Source organism: Agelaius phoeniceus, chromosome 26 (assembly GCF_051311805.1).
Source record: "Agelaius phoeniceus isolate bAgePho1 chromosome 26, bAgePho1.hap1, whole genome shotgun sequence".
In the NCBI taxonomy this organism is placed as follows: Eukaryota; Metazoa; Chordata; class Aves; order Passeriformes; family Icteridae; genus Agelaius; species Agelaius phoeniceus.
Window position 1 is genome coordinate 2,764,245 of NC_135290.1, and position 16,246 is coordinate 2,780,490.

Consider the following 16,246-nt stretch of genomic DNA (forward strand, 5'->3'; position numbering starts at 1 on the left):
GTCTGGTGGCTCTGAAAAAAAAATTCCTCTAAAAGTTTGGCCACAAGAACGACACCCGCCACTAAATTTCCTGTGGATATAGGGCCAGGAAAGTGGATAATATGAGAAATCCCCTTATGTAATCCGTAAATTTTATTCTCTCGTTCAAGTTCCGCACGGATTCTCCCGCGGTGCTCAGCACGGGAAGGGCTGGAGGCAGCTCCGTTCCGAAGGCCGGTGGTGGCCTCTAGTGACAACCAGGCAGATCCGCACGGAGCCCGGTGCCTGTCCCTGCTCCTGCCGCTCCTCCGGGGCTCCTGCGGCTGGGGAACAACTCCCTGGGAATTTCTGCTGCGGTATTTGTGCAATGAACGTTACTAACAGTGCCAGACTTCCTCCGGGGGAGTATGGAGACGGATTTTCGGCCTGTTTCATTTATTTTGGTTTTTTGGTATCTGCTTTCCTGACACAGATCTTGATGCTGGGAGAGTATTTTGTGTTCCAAGCAGCCCAGAGCTTGCTCCTGGTTGTACAAACCCCGGGACTGGGGATGCCGTGGGATCGCTGGGATGCACTGAAAGGATATTCCAGAGCAGTCCCCAAACAAGAAGCTGCAGCTGTGCCTCTGCCAGGCACCTCCCTGGCATTATGAGTGCAATTTTACACTGGGGAAGAAATTGAATTTTTCTTCTGATTTGGGGGCTCCAGGTGTGACAGAAGTAAGATCCCCAGAACCATATGAATTTTAAGTTAGTATCTGTCTACACAGATACACATTATAGTGTATTTGTATGTATATTTTGCAGTGTACAATCAGTGTGCACCTATATTTGCACAGGGCCATGAAAATCGTATTTGCATCCTGAATCACAGAAATATGCAACATTTTGCATGGGTACTGAACTACTCCAGCATTATGGCACTGAGAGAGTCAGTAGGCTGAAATTCTCTCCAGTTCACTGGTTTTCTCATTCCCTTGACACTTCGGTTGCATGGGGTCTTTCCAACGGAGAGAGATCTGCCAGCAGCCCTGTGTTGGAGCTGATCTTAATGGCACTTTTGGGGAAGAAAAAAGAGAAGGTTCGTTTGTGTGGCCTGGAGCTGTTTTTGTTGGCACTGAGATCTGATTCTGTTCGAGGAGAGCAGCTGAGACAGGAAAGGCAGCTCCTGACTTTCATTTTCCACCTGTGGCTGGGGAGGGATGGAACCCACACACTGCCTCCTGCACCACTCCAGGAGCTGGAACGCCCCTCTAAGTACCATAAATATGTAATGTTTTAACTTACCCCTCTGGTCAAAGCTCCAAGCAGAAAGAAATAAGATGCAGTGGTTTGATGATTGAGATATTTTCATTGGACAAAAGATAAAAAGGAGAGGGAAATGAGGGGAAAAAATACGTGAGGCAGACAGTGTAAGATCTTGAGCTGCAAATGCTCAGGGCTTAGGTGAATCCAGCTGAGTTGGTGACATCATCCAGAACTTTCTCTCTCCTGATCCCATTCAGCAAAGCACAAAATACCTTGCTTTGCTCTTTGGAGAGAGCAGGCTTCACAGGCATTGGCATTAACAGGAGATGCAAAGGTAATTAAGAAAAGGAGGGGAATATCTCAGACCCAGAAATAGTGAATACTGGAATAAGGCTGGAACACTGAAAATGGAATGCATCTCTCTTGAAATGCACTTTGCACAGCAATGTCCTTTCAGGACTGTAGTGCAGATCTTTCAGAATCAAACTCTTATAATACTAAACCCAAACACAGGGACCAACAGGGACCAACAAAAGGGTGTTGGATTTCACTCCTAAAATGGATCATCTCTACAGATTGAACTAGAAGACTTTGTCTTATTTCAGACTCTATGTCAGCCAAAAGAAAAGCATCTGTTCCACCTAAAGGCAGCAAAAACTCAGACCCACAGCTGGGTGTGTCTTTTTTCCTTGAACTCTCCAGACTGGTTGCCCACGGCTGGTTGGCACAGGTGAGTCAGATGGAATGGCATCCACATTATCAGAGCCCTGCAGAACTTATCTCCATGGCCCTCTAATGCACATTAAACTTCTGTCACACAGGTGACATTTCTTCATGAAGTCAAACAAATCATTAGTGTGGCTATAAATGTTTTATTGTGTCTGTAGGCAATCCACTCTGAGCAAGCATGTCACTGAAGGGAAGTGCTACCTGTGAACCCCCAGACTGTCCTCTACAGCTCCCACAGCTGAGCCTGGAGCTGAAACTGCTCTGCTGAGCTAAGCACCAGCAAACTGTTACAGCACTTCTTCAATGCTGACCAAAACTGCAGTACTGGACAATGGATTTTTAGGTTGCCCAACATCTGTTTAGGTAACTTACTCTTACAAGCAATAAAAAAATATTAAAAAAAAAGAGGCAGCCCATGTTCTTGCAGATAATTCCTGGGCTTAGTCAAGAGGTGGAGGACACTGAGGCCACTCCCAGCTGGTGCCTTGAGGAGCCCCTTGCCCTCTAGCCCAGCTGGGGCCTCACCCTCCCCTCACTGCCATGGCTGCAGCTTCAGGGCTCCTTCTGGCAGTTTCCACTGATTGATACAACCAGTCAAGATATATCACACAGCAAAACGTGTACTGAACCAAAACCAGGAGCAAACCCCACCTCTGATGTCAATCTATCCTGATCTTAGGAATTATTCTTGCAAATTTTCTAGCTTTTTGGGGAACAGAAGCATATATAAAATGATAAGACCAGAGAAATTGTCAGTAAACACATGAGGGATGAGAATAAAAAGAACACTAAGAAAATTCAGCCTTGTGTCTTTTCACATCAGGTTTGCATGATGCCATTGCTCCTTGCTTCCTCTTGCACACATCTTGGATGCTTCTGCTGAGCAGTCTAGAGGAAAATAATTGCTGGAGGTTCAGCTTGAACAAAAGCAGCAGAGCCATAACACAAGGCAAATGTCTGACCTAAGCCTGATGCTCACCTTAATTCAAATCACTGACTTCTTTTTTCATTTGCTCACTCAATAAAAAAAATAGAACCCCCAAATGATATTTAGAAAAAATATCACCCAGGTTAACATGAAAACTAATTTTAATACTGAGAAGACAAAGCAGAATGTTTGCTCTTAAACAGACTGCCACACAATTCTGCAGAGATCTAGGCAGTGAGATACAGAGCCAAGGGATGTAAGACCAGCAGGACTGTACTCCTCTTAAAGTCTAAAGGTGTAGACTCTGCTCCTAAAATGAGCAATTCTTACTCAGCCTGAATAATTTCATTGGAAAAAAGACAACCCTGAGTCTCTGTAATGACACACCAAATGTCATGGCCAGTGTACTTTGGTTTTACATCTCATAAAGGCTTTTTTATTACAAGTTACACCCAAAGAAGTTCAAGGTCCAAAGACACTCCACAGCATCCTCTTAGAAAGAAAAATCCTGTCCTGCACACTGATTGCTTTGGTTTGGAAGCCGTGTTTCCAGAACAGCCAAGTACAAGAGTTTAACTCTCTGCCTTGAGCCAAGACCAGTTAGAATAATCCCTAGCACAGTAACTTAAAAACTTGGCAGTACTGATTCCTTAATATCTTAGGTAATCCCTAGTACCCAACTATTCTGGGTTGGGTGCTCTCAGAAAGCTGAAGGAGCCTCCAATACACAGTTCAATGCCTCCAAAGCTCCATGTCTCACCAATTTCCTTGCCCCAAGCTGGGAGATCAGTACATACAGCAGCTGCTCTCACTAACACAAGCCATGTGTGCTCATTGTTCTACCTGACAACACCAGTAACACACAGAAGCAGTGTCAGTGCAATGCCCCAGCAGCTGCACCTCCACACTGTCCCAACACACACCTGCCACCCACTCTCCTGCAGCACTGACAGCCCCTCAGCAATCAGGTTCTTCCTTCGCTTTACAAATTCTCCGTGCACTTTCTGTATCAAGGGTACAGCACAGTCAGCCCAGAAGCCTCTTCCACATGATCAGCAGTAGGATGGTTGAGTCTCTTCATGCCTTGGAAAGGCAGCTGGTTTCTGTTAATGACCATTGGGCTGGGGACAGACCTCCCCAGTATGGCACTTGTTAGCTGGTGGTATCTGATGGGGCCACAAGGAGGGAAACTTGTTTTGCTTCAACTTCAGCCACACTGGAGGGCTGGAGGCTCGTTCTGCTGGAAGCTGGAACTCAACGCTTCCCGCCACTCTATGGATCTCAGCATCTCACATGTGAAACACAGAGAGCTGTGAAGGTTTCCAATATTCTCACTCCTCCTTTCTTACTTAAAGACAAAGAAATACCCTTTCCACTCAATCTCAGATGTACTGAAAGCTCAAATTCCACTTGCAAGGATTTTCTAATACCAGATGAATGCATATTCCATCCAGCTGATGGCAACAGCCTCTTCACTGGCAGTGCAGATGTTGGTTTGTGCTTACTATGAAATTAATTCACATGGTACTACAGCTGCCTCCTTTCTAATTATTTATACACTGTTCTAGACAGTCCTGAGGCCCAAGTTATTGCTTACTCAAGAGAAATATAAATATTTTAAGTCTCTTGTCACATATAGGCAACTCTCATTTTAAATTCATGAGCTGCACAGGGAGGGGGCTAAGAACCTACTCATTTGTTCTAAAGGGCTACAGAGAGGTTTGGCTGCAGGTACATGGTTATAAATGATTCAACAGATCATTTTTTGTTTATCTGTTATACAAAATAACAAAGCAAGCAAACTACCCAGGGAGTGTTCCTCAAACACAGACGAACAGACGAGAACCCCTTCAAATTATGGGGAGGGGGGGCAATATCCTGTGTGCTCTTTGTGCCGATACCAGCGACACTCTGCGTCAACATAGGTGGGGTTTCCAGCCACTGTGCTTCCTCCTGGACCTGTACAAAGGTATAAAGGTGCACAGTGCACACTCAGCTCCTCACTGGCGTCTCTATCTGTGCTGATTTCCCTGCTTCAGCCCAGAAGACAAAGAGCAGAAATGGCATTCTCCACCCGCAGCACCCAGTGGAGTACGAGCAGCCGTGTCCAGTCCTCTGCACCCAGTGTCAGCAGTCTGACCTCCAGGAAAATGTCCATCCAGAAGATCCAGGCACCCAGTGTCTATGGAGGGGCTGGGGGCTATGGCACCCGCATATCAACCAGCACCAGCTCTGGCCAAGGCCTCGGAGGGGGCCTCCAGCTCAGCATCACTGGGAGCGATGTGCTGCTCGCTGGCAACGAGAAATCCACGATGCAGAACCTGAACGATCGCTTGGCTGCCTACCTGGAGAGGGTGCGCTCACTGGAGAAGTCAAACTCCCTGCTTGAGAGGCAGATCAGGGAATGGTATGAGAAGAACACCGTAAGTGTAGGGCAGGACTACAGCTCCTACTTCAAAACAATTGATGAACTCCGGAATAAGGTAAGAGATCATAGAGCCCTCCATAAACATAAGAATTGAAATTATCAGTGAGATAGAGAATAATCTGTTGTAGAAAATGTACTTTTCCAAATTGTAATTGGCCTAGCTGGGAAGAAAAACTTCATTTTTGATGAGCTACTAGTGACAGATTTTCAATCATTTGTAATACCAGATATATGCCTGCAGTTGTGAGTAATCTCATACCTGAAAAATCTGTGACTCTAACTAGTTCTATGATATTTGCCATAGGTGGCTTTAATTAGAGAAAATTGGTAATCTACATATTTAAATATAGTTTAGCAACAGTCTATTTCAAAGTGGTTTATTAGAAAAGAAGGGCAAACACTCAGAAAAAAATTAAAGACCACTACTTAAAATAGTAAATTACCACTGGAAACAATGAAATATTCCCAACAATCAACTGACAGGTTTGTCAAATCATGTTTCCAGAACTTCCTTCAGTCCTTTCTTTTTTATTTTTTATCAGTTCTACTTCCTAACATTTAAAAGCAGATCCCTTCAGAGAACAGTTCATCCTAACTATTTGATACACTTATTTTATGGCAGGACAATTTGTCTTTTGGACATCCCTAATTCCCTTCATGCACTTCAGATGGAACTTAGCTTAAAGCCAGCTGACCAACAGACAGCTGAAGTGAAGGAGGATGAAGCCCACTTGTACTATTCATTCCCAGGAAAGGATCAAGTGTGAATTTCTGTGCAAAGTTTCATTGCTTGTCTGCCATTCCCTTTAGATTTCTGCTGCTCAGATGGAAAACTCCAGACTTGTCCTGCAGATCGACAATGCCAAGCTGGCTGCTGATGACTTTAGGCTGAAGTAAGTTCCACGATTTTATATCAATTCTCATTCATGCTCCTCTTATTCAGGAAAGCTTCCACTTACTGGAATCGGTGCCAAGAAGTGAACATTTTCCAACTTTAATGAAAATTTCACAATGGCTGTGGTAGTTACTGATTCTAACATTTACTCCAAACTGTTGCATTCCAATGATGACAAAAGGCACTGTATTGTACAGGTTTGAGAATGAACACCTGCTCAGGCAGAGTGTGGAGAACGACATCACTGGACTGCTCCGTGTCCGTGACGACCTGACCCTGACCCAAGCTGACCTGGAGTCCCAGATTGAGAACATAACTGAGGAACTTGTTTTCCTTAGGAAGAACCATGAGGAGGTGAGAACAGCTGACTACTGCCGGGGAGAGGGGTTTTGAGTGGCAAACAACTTCACTAGGAAGCATTTCTATCTTTCCTGGAAGCAGCATTAACCATGTGTGACCCTAAGGGACATTCAAGCTATCAGGGATCGAAGGCTGAACACTCCTCCATTCCAGGAATGAAGGAGTAAAGGTTTTCTCTAAGAAAAACGTATGGTTCAGGAATTGCTATCCCAAAAAGTACACAAATAGGAGCCATGACTTCTGCCCTCATTCCACAGATCCGGTTCTGAGGAAATCATTTTATGATACATTTATCTATGAAATAACATTTATTGCTATCAAGTAGGTGAACTGTTCTAAGATGAGGTGCACTAAACGGTATTTACAAGGTGATTAAGTTGTCTTGCCCCAAGATGCTATTGAGGATTAGTGCTATGTGTGTAGATGTTGAGTTTGTGTCCCATGGCCAGGAGTGGCAGCTCCCTGCAGCTGGTGCTAACCCAGCTCCCGTTGCTGCAGGACCGTGACAGGCTGCGCAAAGAGGCCAGTGGCTCTGTCAGCGTGGCGGTGGATGCTGCTCCCGGCATTGACCTCGCAGCTATTATGGAAAACATGAGAAAGCAATACGAAGAAATGGCAGAAAAGAACCGCCAAGAAGCCAAAGAACGTTTTGAAAAGCAGGTAAAGTCAACTGCTTAGACACCAGCAAGAATCTCAGTCGTGCCTGGCTGCAGTTCACAGTCCCTCCATTCTCCATTCCAGACAGCAGAACTGAACCAGGAAGTTGCCCTCAATGTTGAGAGGCTGGAGGTCCAAAGGAAAGAGATCACAGAACGGAGACAGGTCTGCCAGAACCTGGAGCTGGAATTACAGTCCCTGCTGACCATGGTAAATAACAAAAAAGCAAAATAAGGACTGTGGATAGCAGAGAGTTACACAGAGGTGTAATAAATAGAGGCTAAAAAGATAAATAGAGGAATGAGGGGCTTTACAATCAAAATGTTATTTTGAAAAATGTATCCTCTGAATAATATGTCACTGTTCTTGCCACGCACGATAGAAACAGACCCTGGAAGCCTCTCTGGCTGAAACGGAAGCACGGTACAGTCACCAGCTTGACCAGATACAGGGAGCAATTTCCAGTCTGGAGGCTCAGCTGAGGCAGGTCCGAGCTGACATGGAGGCTCAGAACACTGAGTACAGCATCCTGCTGGATGTCAAGACCCGCTTGGAGATGGAGATCGCCACGTACCGCAGGCTGCTGGAGGGAGAGGAGACTGGGTGAGCACACACATGGCTTTGTGTGTTGGGGTGTGTTTTGTGTCAAATCTGCCTCTCTCCAACTGCTTTGGGGTGGGGAAGCCCATTGTCCAGTTCTTGGCCAGAGAATCAGAGCAGGCTGCCATTCAGGCTGGGCTACTGAAGCTGCTGAGGAATTCTGAGGTGGCTCTCCCAGCCTACAGACTGTTACTGTGAGCTGGGGAGTTGGGCAGATGTTCACATGCCAGGAACACCTGTAATGCAGTTTTTGATCAACTTGTCTGTGTGGGTTAAGCAGAAAGTGGGACTTCCTCCCAGATTCTACCTGTTCAGCTGTTCTGGCTCAGGAACTAGATCGGGTGTACCTGCGTGACCTGAAGTCCTGGCATTGCAGAGATCAGTCTGCAGATTAACTGTACCTACAGCTTATGCTTAGCAAGTCTCACTTCAACTGAGAGAACTTGTTTTACTGAGTTTTCTTCTGATTCAATGTCTTGATGAAAGGGGATTAGCTGTCCTGATCAAACACATAGAAAATGCACAATGTTCAATACATGAGTTGCCATATATTTACATTTTCTGATTTACAATTTGAACAGGTATTTAGAAGAGATGCCAACAGTAGAGGTGACTGAAAAAGGTATGTCCCACCAACTTCTTTCTGTTTTGATGGTGGCCTGTTGAAATGTTATGGAATGAAGTAGCCTGATGTAAAATAACAGCTTCAGAGCAAATAATCAGCCAGTGGAATCTCACATCAAGAAAGCAATCAACTGTTTGGTTACCCTATGAGGACTGATAAACCTGGGTTTATACATACAATTCAGGTGCCCAGTATAAAATCACAGACTCACTTTACCCATTCTGTCATTCTGTGAGTCCTCAGAGACCCAAGAGAGCAACAGAGAATTACTGAATTCCCCTCTGGAGAACTGCAGAAGCATCTGCTTCTCCCTGCCAGCTGCACAGGGAGACTGAGACATCCAAGTGACATATCCAGTTTCATAGCAAAAATTTCCAGTTTGGTGTAAGTCTACTCCAAGGTTTTAGGTCTACAAGTCTGTCCTAAACTGAAGCAAAACTATCAAGAGTGCTAGAGAGTAACTGCAGTCTATGGAGTATCCAAAAGAGAAGCCACACCTCATACACTGCAAAAAGTTTACCTCAAGGACCTGGAGATTGAAGATGCTTATTGATATTTCCTGATGTAGCAGCAATATTACTCTGTCAGTGTACATTGCATTAAATTACTTCTCTTTTCAATTTCCTTAACAGAATCAAGTAAGTTTAAGAAGATCAAGACAATAGTTGAGGAGGTGGTTGATGGCAAGATTGTATCCTCTGAGGTCAGAGAGGTTGAAGAGAAGATGTAAATGACACCAGCAGAAAAGATGCCTCTGAATTCCATGGAGCTGATGCCAAAATGAAAAGGGTTATAAAGAATCTGATCTATACTTCACCCTAAACCCCAGAAGGATTAAAAAATGCCAAAATCTCAAATCTGTTGTTGTTGTTTTTGTGGGGGAGCATTAATAAAAATCTGTAAGTCACAACATAGAAGACTTTAGGTTTTACTTCTATAGTGACTAAGTACCTTGATGGAAAAAAATCAAATCAGCCTGGTATGAATGTATAATTGCTTCCAACACAGATAAAAATGGAAGTATTAGGTATTTAAAATGCATTAAGGCATCAGTTCAGCACACCTCTTCTGAATGTGAACTCCCACTCAAACACAAAGCAGCTTCACTTCATTAAAACCTGATTTTCAAATACATAAGAAGTGTGAATTTGCTTTTCATAATATATTAACATGAAAAAATAAATTGAAGAAGCCTGTTTGATATTTTTCACATTCTGTGAATGATTATGTCACCAGGGACTATGGCAAGCCAAGATATTTTATGGATAAAAATATATTTGAAATTTTCTCCCTCTCTCTCAAACCCTTCTGTGCCAATAATGTTCTGTGTCCCATGGGAGGCCCCTGTGCCACACCTGGATTCTCAGTCCCAGGAGTTTACATTTTCCTCTTGAGAACATAAACACACAAAGCTCTTCCCTATGAAACCTCACCTGTTCAGAGCTATGTACTGTACATAAGCAGCTGCCAAAGAACTAATCCTCTGCTTTCACTGCCCCCAGTCACTGAGACCAGGCTATCAGCTCATTTCCACACAAATGCTTTACTTACACCTTTGATCTTCCGCTCTTTTCTGCCCCAAAAGCACCCCATGCTCCTGAGTGCAGATAAATCAAAAATTAACACATTTCAGTTGACAAATCCAATGATATAATTAAGCCAGGACAAAGGAAAAACGATTTTCCATTTATCAAAATGACTTCAAAAGAAAAATATACTGCCTTGGGAGGGTTCCCATGCCCAAACCTGCACCCAGAAGTGCCACATTTGATCTTTAGATTTGTATTACAGAAAGAACCAAATACAGAAATCAGATTTCTTATTTTGAGATAACAACAAACTATTTAGCAGAGAGAATGGTCAGTTCCCAGCTCCAAAGTACAAACTCTATATGCTATAGACTATAAGCATATCACTCTGAGGTATTTCAGTGATGAAAGGGTTAGGGCATAAACCCAATTCCAAATCCTATTTGCTATATTTATATTTTCATATTAATGATCACCCTGCAGCTCACTGAACATCCATGTGCCCTTGGACACCTGATGGTCACTTTTCTTACTTCTTAAGCATCCAGGAGCACTAATCCAGCAAAGGCTCCTGGCTGAAGAGCATTATGAAAAGAAAGACATTCCTGCCACACAGGCTGAGAAGCAGGGATCAAAGGGATCACTCTGCTGACTTAGCAAACTCCTGTAAGAACAGCCCCAAATGCAGGAAGCACTGCATCTGCAATGACAAAACAATTATTTAGGAGGGATTTAAATGCGAAAAGAACTTTTTATGCTCCATTGCACATGGCAGAACACAATCATGATGTCTCAGCTCCACTCCACCCATTTCCCCTCATACAAATCCCTGGAGGGCACCAGATTTCCACTCCCATTGGCAATTTTGGTTGGCACATATCATTTCGGTTGGTCAGAACATACTAAACTGACATCCCCCAAAAGAGGAGGGAGAGAGAGAGTGAAAGCTCTCCCCAGGAGGTGGGGACTCCTCCTGAAACACCCACTGCTGTCCCTATAAAGCTGACCCTGCTCCTGCTCTGCCCTGCTCTCTGCTGTATCCTCCACGGGGCAGACCCAGGCACCTCGAGCACCATGGCCCTTTCCGTGCGCACGAGCGGCGGGCCCCGGCAGTTCTCCTCTCGGAGCGGAATTGGAGGGGGATCTCTGAGGATGTCCAGTTCCAGTGGTGGAGGAGGCTTTGGTGGCAGTGGGCTTGGCTTTGGTGGGGGGGCTGGTGGAGGCTTTGGTGCAGCTTCTCTGTTGGGTTCAAGCTCTGGCTTTGGTGGGGGCTTTGGGGGCAGTTCAGGTGCAGGACTTGGGAGCAGCTTAAGCAGTGGCTTTGGGGGAAGCTTTGGAGGTGGTTTGGGTGGTAGCTATGGAAGTGGCTTAGGCAGTGGGTTTGGGGGAGGCTCGGGAAGTGGTTTTGGCAGCAGTTCAGGTGCTGCTTTTGGAAGTGGCTTTGGTGGTGGCTCAGGGACTGGTTTTGGAGGTGGGTTTGGCCCTGCTGGTGCTTGCGATGGTGGCATTCTTTCTGGCTCAAAAAAAGAGACTATGCAGAACCTCAACGACCGTCTGGCTGCGTATCTGGACAAAGTGAGGTCTCTGGAGGATGCCAACACCGAGCTGGAGCGCAAAATCCGTGAATGGTATGAGAAAAATGGCCCTGGCACTGGCACCCCTGGATCTGGGAATGACTACAGTAAATTCTATCCTCTCATTGAAGATCTTCGAAACAAGGTAGCAAAGCAATGTATTTAATGTATCTTTATAGTTGTAACTCGATAGTATTAATTAAATACTTAATAGTATTAATGAAAGCAGCAAATTTCTTTCAGAAACCAAGAGCACATTTTATCCCTTGGTACTGACATTTGCAGTGACCTCTGTCACCTTGCACTGGTGACATGTGGTGAATTTTTCCTGTACATTAAAGCAGTTCTGTAGCTGTGTCACACAGTGATTTGTCTAATCTGAATAAAGGAGAAGGCAGCGATGGAATGCAATTCTACAAACCCTTGTAGAACACAAAGTTTAAAGCCATTACAAAGCCATGAAGCCTTTGGGCTGTAACACCATTCTCTGAACACTGTTTGTACTCTAGATCATCAATGCAACCATCGACAACGCGAGGATCATTCTGCAGGTCGATAATGCCAGACTGGCTGCTGATGACTTCAGACTGAAGTAAGGATATCTTAATGTTATAAAAACTCCTTAAGGAAAAAATTCTTTTGTACTAAAAATCTCTTTCCTTGTAGAATACTTGTAGTATAATTATTAAGCAGTATTATAATAATTATGTGTATTAAGTTTTCAAATTAAAGCTAAAATAAACCACATTAATAGTCTGCATTTGACCTCACTGGCCATGTGAAAAATAATATTTAATCCCTTTATGCATAGATATGAGAATGAAGTGGCTCTTCGGCAGAGTGTGGAGGCTGACATCAATGGTCTGCGCAGAGTCCTGGATGAGCTGACCATGACCAGGGCAGATCTGGAGATGCAGATTGAAAGCCTGAATGAAGAACTGGCTTATCTCAAGAAGAATCATGAAGAAGTAATTTTTTTCCTTTGTGAATTCATAACAAGATACATGAAATTGTGAAACATTAAATTACTCCCTTATTTAAGCCAGTGGGAGTTCCTGGGTTTCATTATAGGTTGTGTTTGCTGTTAATTTTTGAGTTTGCTGAAAGAGTACGACAAACAATTTACAGATCCTTGTTGAAACAGAGTTTATACCATATCTATTTCTTTACATATATTTTGGTATAACTATTTTGTCTTTTATTAACAGAACCGTCTCTCTATTTTCAATGTCTCCAGGAGCTTCAGGGCATCCAAAGCAGTGAATTTGGCCAAGTCAGTGTGGAAATGGATGCTGCCCCAGGGACTGATCTGACCAAGCTTCTGAATGATATGAGAGGACAATACGAAGTCATTGCCGAGCAAAACCGTAAAGAGGCCGAAGCGTGGTTCAATGAAAAAGTAACAACCAGAGAGAGCAAACTCAGGGAAATGCATGGGAAAATCAGTTCAATACTTGGAACAGTAAAATTACACCCCATTCTTCCTTGTCATTTCAGAGCGGGGAGCTGAAAAGGGAAATCTCCACTCACACTGAGCAGCTCCAGTCAGGAAAGAGCGAGATCACAGATTTGAAAAGGACTCTCCAGAGCTTGGAAATAGAGCTGCAGTCTCAGCTTGCCATGGTACGTTCTGGGAAGCTGCTGACTGCTCAGAGCCAATTCGGCAACTTCAAAAGTCTTTTTAGACCTAATCCTATTCCATAGAATTGAGCATTTGCATTTCTTTCCAATTAAATCCTATATTCTTTTAGTTTCTAAATAGCAGTAATATATCTAACTGGATTGCAAAGAGCATGTCACAAAGCAGATGAGTTTTTACATCACATTTAAGGAAGTGACAAGGGAAAGTTCAGTTGGTTTTGTTAAGAGATTTTTTTCCTTACCCAGAGATTATTTAATATCTTTACACAGAAAAAATCCCTGGAAGACACTTTAGCAGAAACAGAAGGTGGTTACTGCGCTCAGCTGTCACAAATCCAAATGCAGATTGGGAACCTGGAGTCCCAGCTTTTCCAGGTCAGGGCTGACATGGAGCGCCAGAACGCGGAGTACCAGCAGCTCCTGGACATCAAGACTCGTCTGGAAATGGAGATTGAAACCTACCGGCGCCTGCTGGATGGAGAGTTTGTGTAAGGAACTGGTTGACACAAAATATCGCCTTGCGTTTATTTTCTGTAGCAAAATCCTTTCCAGGAAAAAAAGAGGTGAAATAAGTGGAACATTCTCCAAGTGACAAAAAGGCACATACAGGGATCTGAAATATCACTGTGACTGAGGAGAGTGAGCCATTCTGCTCACTATTTAAATAACCCATCAGTCTGCTCACTATTTAAATAACCTATCAATGTCACCATGAAAAGGGAATTTATCCTGATCCTATCACACATCCTGCAATAGTGATGTCTCTGATTCCCTTTTAGGGGCGCTGGACAGGCAGTTACACTTGAAAGCTCATCCCTGACAGGGTCCAAATCCCAAACACAATCACTGGACTCTTCTCAAGGTAGGTAGAACTGATTGAATAAAATTTTGTTTCTAAAGTCATTCTTACAAATCAAATAATACATGTTATCCTGTTTAACTACATCAGAGAGTTCATTAAGCCAATTGGGAAGGAAAAGGGGGCACCTGGTCATGTGCTGCTTTGGTTTATCATTTTTACACATTGATAAATATTCTTTGTTTTGTTCATGATGTTTAGATCCAACCAAAACTAGAAAGATCAAGACAATTGTCGAAGAAGTGGTAGATGGAAAAGTTGTTGCATCCCACGTTAAGGAAGTTGAAGAGAAGATATGAGGCACAATCTGATGTGGCAAAGGATCCATTTGCTCCAAGCCAAAACGGATAAATAACTTTATTCTTTTGTATGAAGTGATAAAACATTTGGCTTTGTACACAGAATCTTTTAGATAAGACAAAGTTGGCACTTTCATTCCTTGCAGACATACATTTCCTGCTTCACTCTATCAGCCTTACCTGTATGATTTCCATGGTGTTCTTTAAAAATATCATCAAATCTCTGTTCAATAACCAGAAATATGAAGCACACATTTAATCAGATTTGCCTTTCTATAATCTTTAGTAACCAATAGATAAAATAATTTTGCTGTTCTAATCTCATTTTTCAGTTTTCATCCCTAATAAAAAGTACTCTACAAGCTTTAATGTATTAGTGTCCTTTTATTCTCCATGACCCCCTGCAGCTGTGTGGTGAGCCAGCAATAAAATATGAACATTGAAAGCAGCTAGAATTCCAAGTTCCATAAGTCCTAGGAAAAATGCAATTGCTTACACCTGCCTACCTTTAGCCTTCAGGAATCTCATAGCCAGGTGTTCCCTTTACACCTGAAAAAAAAGATAGAAAGCATTAGTTTATAATATCCCAAGTGCAATACCTTGTGTTTGTCTGATGGATTCCTAATTGTTTTCTTATGTAACTGTTCTCATCCCATCAATGACAAACACTGACAATATTTTGGGTTTAGAACTACACAGAATAAGGATAATTAAGACACTTTTAGAAAAGAGAGTGGACAACAACTGGAAGACAGTCACTAAGGAAAAGAAAATCCAAACACAGGATCCTTTCACATGTGCCAACAGACACAGCCAAGAACAGGGAAGCCTTTTTACAGCAGGAGACTTTTAAGTGGCACAATACTTTGACTTCTAAAAAGATGTGTGTCTTATGAAAGTTTACTGCCTGTTTTATTGTATATTCTCATTTAGAGCCAAAAATGTGTTTATCTCTTTGCTAAATTTTAAATTTCTATTGAAATTGGAATTTTTTTTACTGCATATCTGGTATTGTGCACTACTGAAAAAAAAATTAAATAAACAAGAGGTAAAAGGAAATAGGTAGGAGCCACTCTTAGCAGACAAGATCATTGGGATCACACAGTGCTCCAGTGAGCAGGAAATGAGGAAGCACAGCACACCAGACAACCTGTGCTGGACCTGCCTGGGAACTGTCAGGAAAGGGGGAAGAACCCCACATACTTCGTGTGTTGTGTGCATTGAGCACACCAACACCTGGCACAGGTCCTGAAACACCATCAGAGACAACCCAGACCCTTCTCCTGACAGCAGTGATGTGTCTCAAGTGTACATTCACCAGAACTTTGTCCTCTGCAGAAGAGGAGCCAAAGGCCTTCCCACAAGTTGCACCAGCACTACTCACCACCAGAAGCGCTGGTTGCTCTCCCTCCTTGTTGTGTTTCTGCCCATAAAAGAGGATGCCCCGGAGCCCAGCTCGTTCTCAGATGGGGCACTCCTCAGCAGTGGGTCAGGTCAGACACTCGAGGCTTCATCTCACTGAGTCTCAAATATGTTCAGGGATGAAAATGCTGTGACATCCCTAACAATGGTGGAGACACCTGCCAGCGACACTGCCAGCAACCCAGCTATGCTGCTGGAAAGCTCTGTCTTTCCATGTCCTCTTGCCAGAGCACCTCATGCTGGGCAGCTGCACCTTTATGCTTTGCTTTCTCTCTCTTACCCTCACATTTCTGAAGCTATAAAACCCTACAGTTACAGCGTCACAAAAACCATTAAGACATTGATATAATAATTTCGGCGCATAATTTAGGAATAGTTATTTCAGTGCTATCCTTTGTGCCAGGACGGGCTGCCAGGCTCTGAGCCGCCCGCGCTCCCCAAATTGGGCCGCTGCCGCTTTAACGGCCCCGCGGC

General features: G+C 43.6%; 2 protein-coding genes and 1 long non-coding RNA gene across 7 annotated transcripts in view; 2 read left to right on the forward strand and 1 right to left on the reverse strand.

Annotated features, from left to right (window-relative positions):
• Positions 1 to 16,246, reverse strand: part of LOC143695767 (uncharacterized) — a 151,668-nt gene that overhangs the window by 125,802 nt on the left and 9,620 nt on the right. For all 3 annotated transcript variants that reach the window (XR_013185298.1, XR_013185299.1, XR_013185300.1), the window contains one exon: positions 14,857 to 14,899. This is a non-coding gene — a long non-coding RNA (uncharacterized LOC143695767). The remainder of the gene's footprint in view (positions 1 to 14,856; positions 14,900 to 16,246) is intronic.
• Positions 4,944 to 9,178, forward strand: LOC129130874 (keratin, type I cytoskeletal 20-like). Of its 3 annotated transcripts, XM_054649490.2 has the most exons (8): positions 4,944 to 5,366; positions 6,122 to 6,204; positions 6,404 to 6,560; positions 7,065 to 7,226; positions 7,308 to 7,433; positions 7,606 to 7,826; positions 8,405 to 8,445; positions 9,081 to 9,178. In XM_054649490.2, exons 1-8 carry the CDS (start codon positions 4,944 to 4,946, stop codon positions 9,176 to 9,178), a joined length of 1,311 nt encoding a protein of 436 aa, XP_054505465.2. The 3 variants fall into 3 exon arrangements, with proteins under 3 accessions (XP_054505465.2, XP_054505464.2, XP_054505466.2); XM_054649489.2 differs by lacking the exon at positions 8,405 to 8,445 and having other exon boundaries at positions 9,037 to 9,178; XM_054649491.2 differs by lacking the exon at positions 8,405 to 8,445 and having other exon boundaries at positions 7,606 to 7,820; positions 9,061 to 9,178.
• Positions 11,045 to 14,647, forward strand: LOC129130873 (keratin, type I cytoskeletal 12-like). The gene is made up of 8 exons (XM_054649488.2): positions 11,045 to 11,696; positions 12,061 to 12,143; positions 12,363 to 12,519; positions 12,789 to 12,950; positions 13,049 to 13,174; positions 13,463 to 13,680; positions 13,972 to 14,054; positions 14,253 to 14,647. Exons 1-8 carry the CDS (start codon positions 11,052 to 11,054, stop codon positions 14,348 to 14,350), a joined length of 1,572 nt encoding a protein of 523 aa, XP_054505463.2. The 5' UTR covers positions 11,045 to 11,051; the 3' UTR covers positions 14,351 to 14,647.